Source organism: Leptonychotes weddellii, unplaced genomic scaffold (genome assembly GCF_054177405.1).
Source record: "Leptonychotes weddellii isolate Sample4059 unplaced genomic scaffold, ASM5417740v2 HiC_scaffold_27137, whole genome shotgun sequence".
NCBI classification, from domain to species: domain Eukaryota; kingdom Metazoa; phylum Chordata; class Mammalia; order Carnivora; family Phocidae; genus Leptonychotes; species Leptonychotes weddellii.
The window spans coordinates 1-1860 of NW_027864572.1; the positions used below are offsets into that span (position 1 = coordinate 1).

General features: G+C 52.3%; 1 protein-coding gene across 1 annotated transcript; it reads right to left on the reverse strand.

The window, feature by feature from the left end:
- Nucleotides 1–126: 126 nt before the first annotated feature.
- On the reverse strand, nt 127–1829 carry LOC145718985 (cytochrome P450 2A13-like). Its single transcript, XM_081810499.1, has 3 exons — nt 1687–1829; nt 1109–1296; nt 127–441 (listed from the first exon to the last, which is right to left on the reverse strand). The coding sequence occupies exons 1-3, from the start codon at nt 1796–1798 to the stop codon at nt 145–147; spliced, it is 597 nt and encodes a 198-aa protein (XP_081666625.1). The 5' UTR covers nt 1799–1829; the 3' UTR covers nt 127–144.
- Nucleotides 1830–1860: the final 31 nt, after the last annotated feature.

Below are 1860 nucleotides of genomic sequence, written 5' to 3' on the forward strand. Positions count from 1 at the left end.
TGGCTGCTGGGCCCTCACCTCCAACTGAGGAATCTAAAGAATTTAAATGACTTTGGACAAATGTCTGACTCACTAAGGGCTTTGATTTTCCCCATCTCTGAAACAGGGGTGATCATCCTTATCCTTCTGCTTAAGCTCAAGTCGTTATGGGGGTTGCAGCTGAGGGGTTCCAAGGTAGATCATGAGAGGGACTTCCAAGCTGGAGAAAGACACCAGGCTACACCTTAGAGAAGAGAGCTGGGATGAAGGAGCCCCTGTTGGTGGGAGTGGTGACTTGGCAGCAGACAGTGGTCTCTTACCAATGGAGAAGGGCACAAAAGCATCACTCTTCTTAAACTGCCCATTCTCATCCAGGAAGTGCTGGGGGTGGAAGTCTCGGGGGTTGGAGAAGAACTTGGGGTCTCTCAGCACGGAGCCCAGCATAGGGAACACTTCAGTGCCCTGGTGAGGAGGAGAAGGGGTATTTGATAAGGTGGAGTGGGGGTAGAGTATGCTGAAAATGCATGGAGCTTGGAGGGACGATTGGGATGCCCTAGGTGATGAGAAATGGGAGGTGTGGGAGGAGTGTGGGTCCTCTTAGGGAGGAGCTTTGGGAGACAGGAGATTCAGGTCTCTGAGACAGGAAGCTATGCAGACATGGGGTTTACGTCTCCTGAGAAGGGAAGTTTGAAGAACACAGGTTCTGTGTCTCTTAGGACAGAAGGTGTAGGGGATGTGCAGTTCATGTCTCCCAAGGCAGGAGGTTGAGAGGACATGGGGGTTCATGCTTCCAGAGACAGGAAGTTTGAAAAACATTGGGTTTATGTCTCCTAGGCGGGATGTTTTGGGAGACACGAGCCTCGTGTCCTTGAGGGAGGAGGTCTAGAAATGAAGTTCATGTCTTTTGAGAGAGGACGTTTGGGGACATGGGGTTCATAATCCCTGCAGCAAGAGCTCTGGGGAGATACTGGATTCAAGAATCTCTGAGTGGGAAGGTTGAAGGGTCATGGTGGTTGGGGAAGTGTTTGATTGAGGCAGTGGGACAGGGGCTGGGAAGCTTCTAAGGGGAATGGGGTGCTGGGTCACAGGGAGCAGGTTGGAGGTCCCCTTAGGTGGGGCAGGAAAGTACCTTGGGGAGGAGGAACTCTCGAAACTTGGTGTCCTTGGTGACTCTGCGGGCCAGGCCCATGGGGATCATGTCTCCAAATCTTTGGATCTCATGGATCACCGCCTCTGTGTAGGGCATCTTGGCCCGGTCCTCAAACTTGGGCTGACGGTTCTTGCCAATCACCCGGTCAATCTCCTCATGGACCTTGGCTGTGGGAGGAGGAAAGTGTTTAGGTATCTAGGGGTCTCAGGGTGGAGATGATAGTCCAAATATGTACATCCATGTGTGATATGGACGTAGATCATTCAAAACAGACCTTGACCATAAGCATTGTTGGTGCAGTGTCCTATTCACCTGGTCTCAGCATGGGAGCTGTGACTCAGCACAGGAGCTATTTACCCATCCGTTCAGATATTTCAGGATTTTAACAGCCAGTGAAACTCAGCTGGTGCTTATCAGCAGAATATCACCTAGCATCTGGATAACAGGGTATGTCTGAGGTTCCAGACATCTGGGAAATGTGGGGACATTGCAGTGGGCTCAGAGGAAGTGTGAGGGTCTGTGGCCACCACTTCACTGCCCCGCCCCCACAGTCTTACCCTCCACCTCTGGGTGCTTCATGAGCAGCAGGAAGCCGTACCGCAGGGTTGTGCTGACCGTCTCAGTGCCCGCAAAGAAGAGGTTCAGTGTGGTCAGCACCAGGTTCTTCATGTAGAACTCCGTGTTGGGGTTGTTCTGCTCCTGAAGGGAGAGAGGCCTTCAGGCCAGGCCCA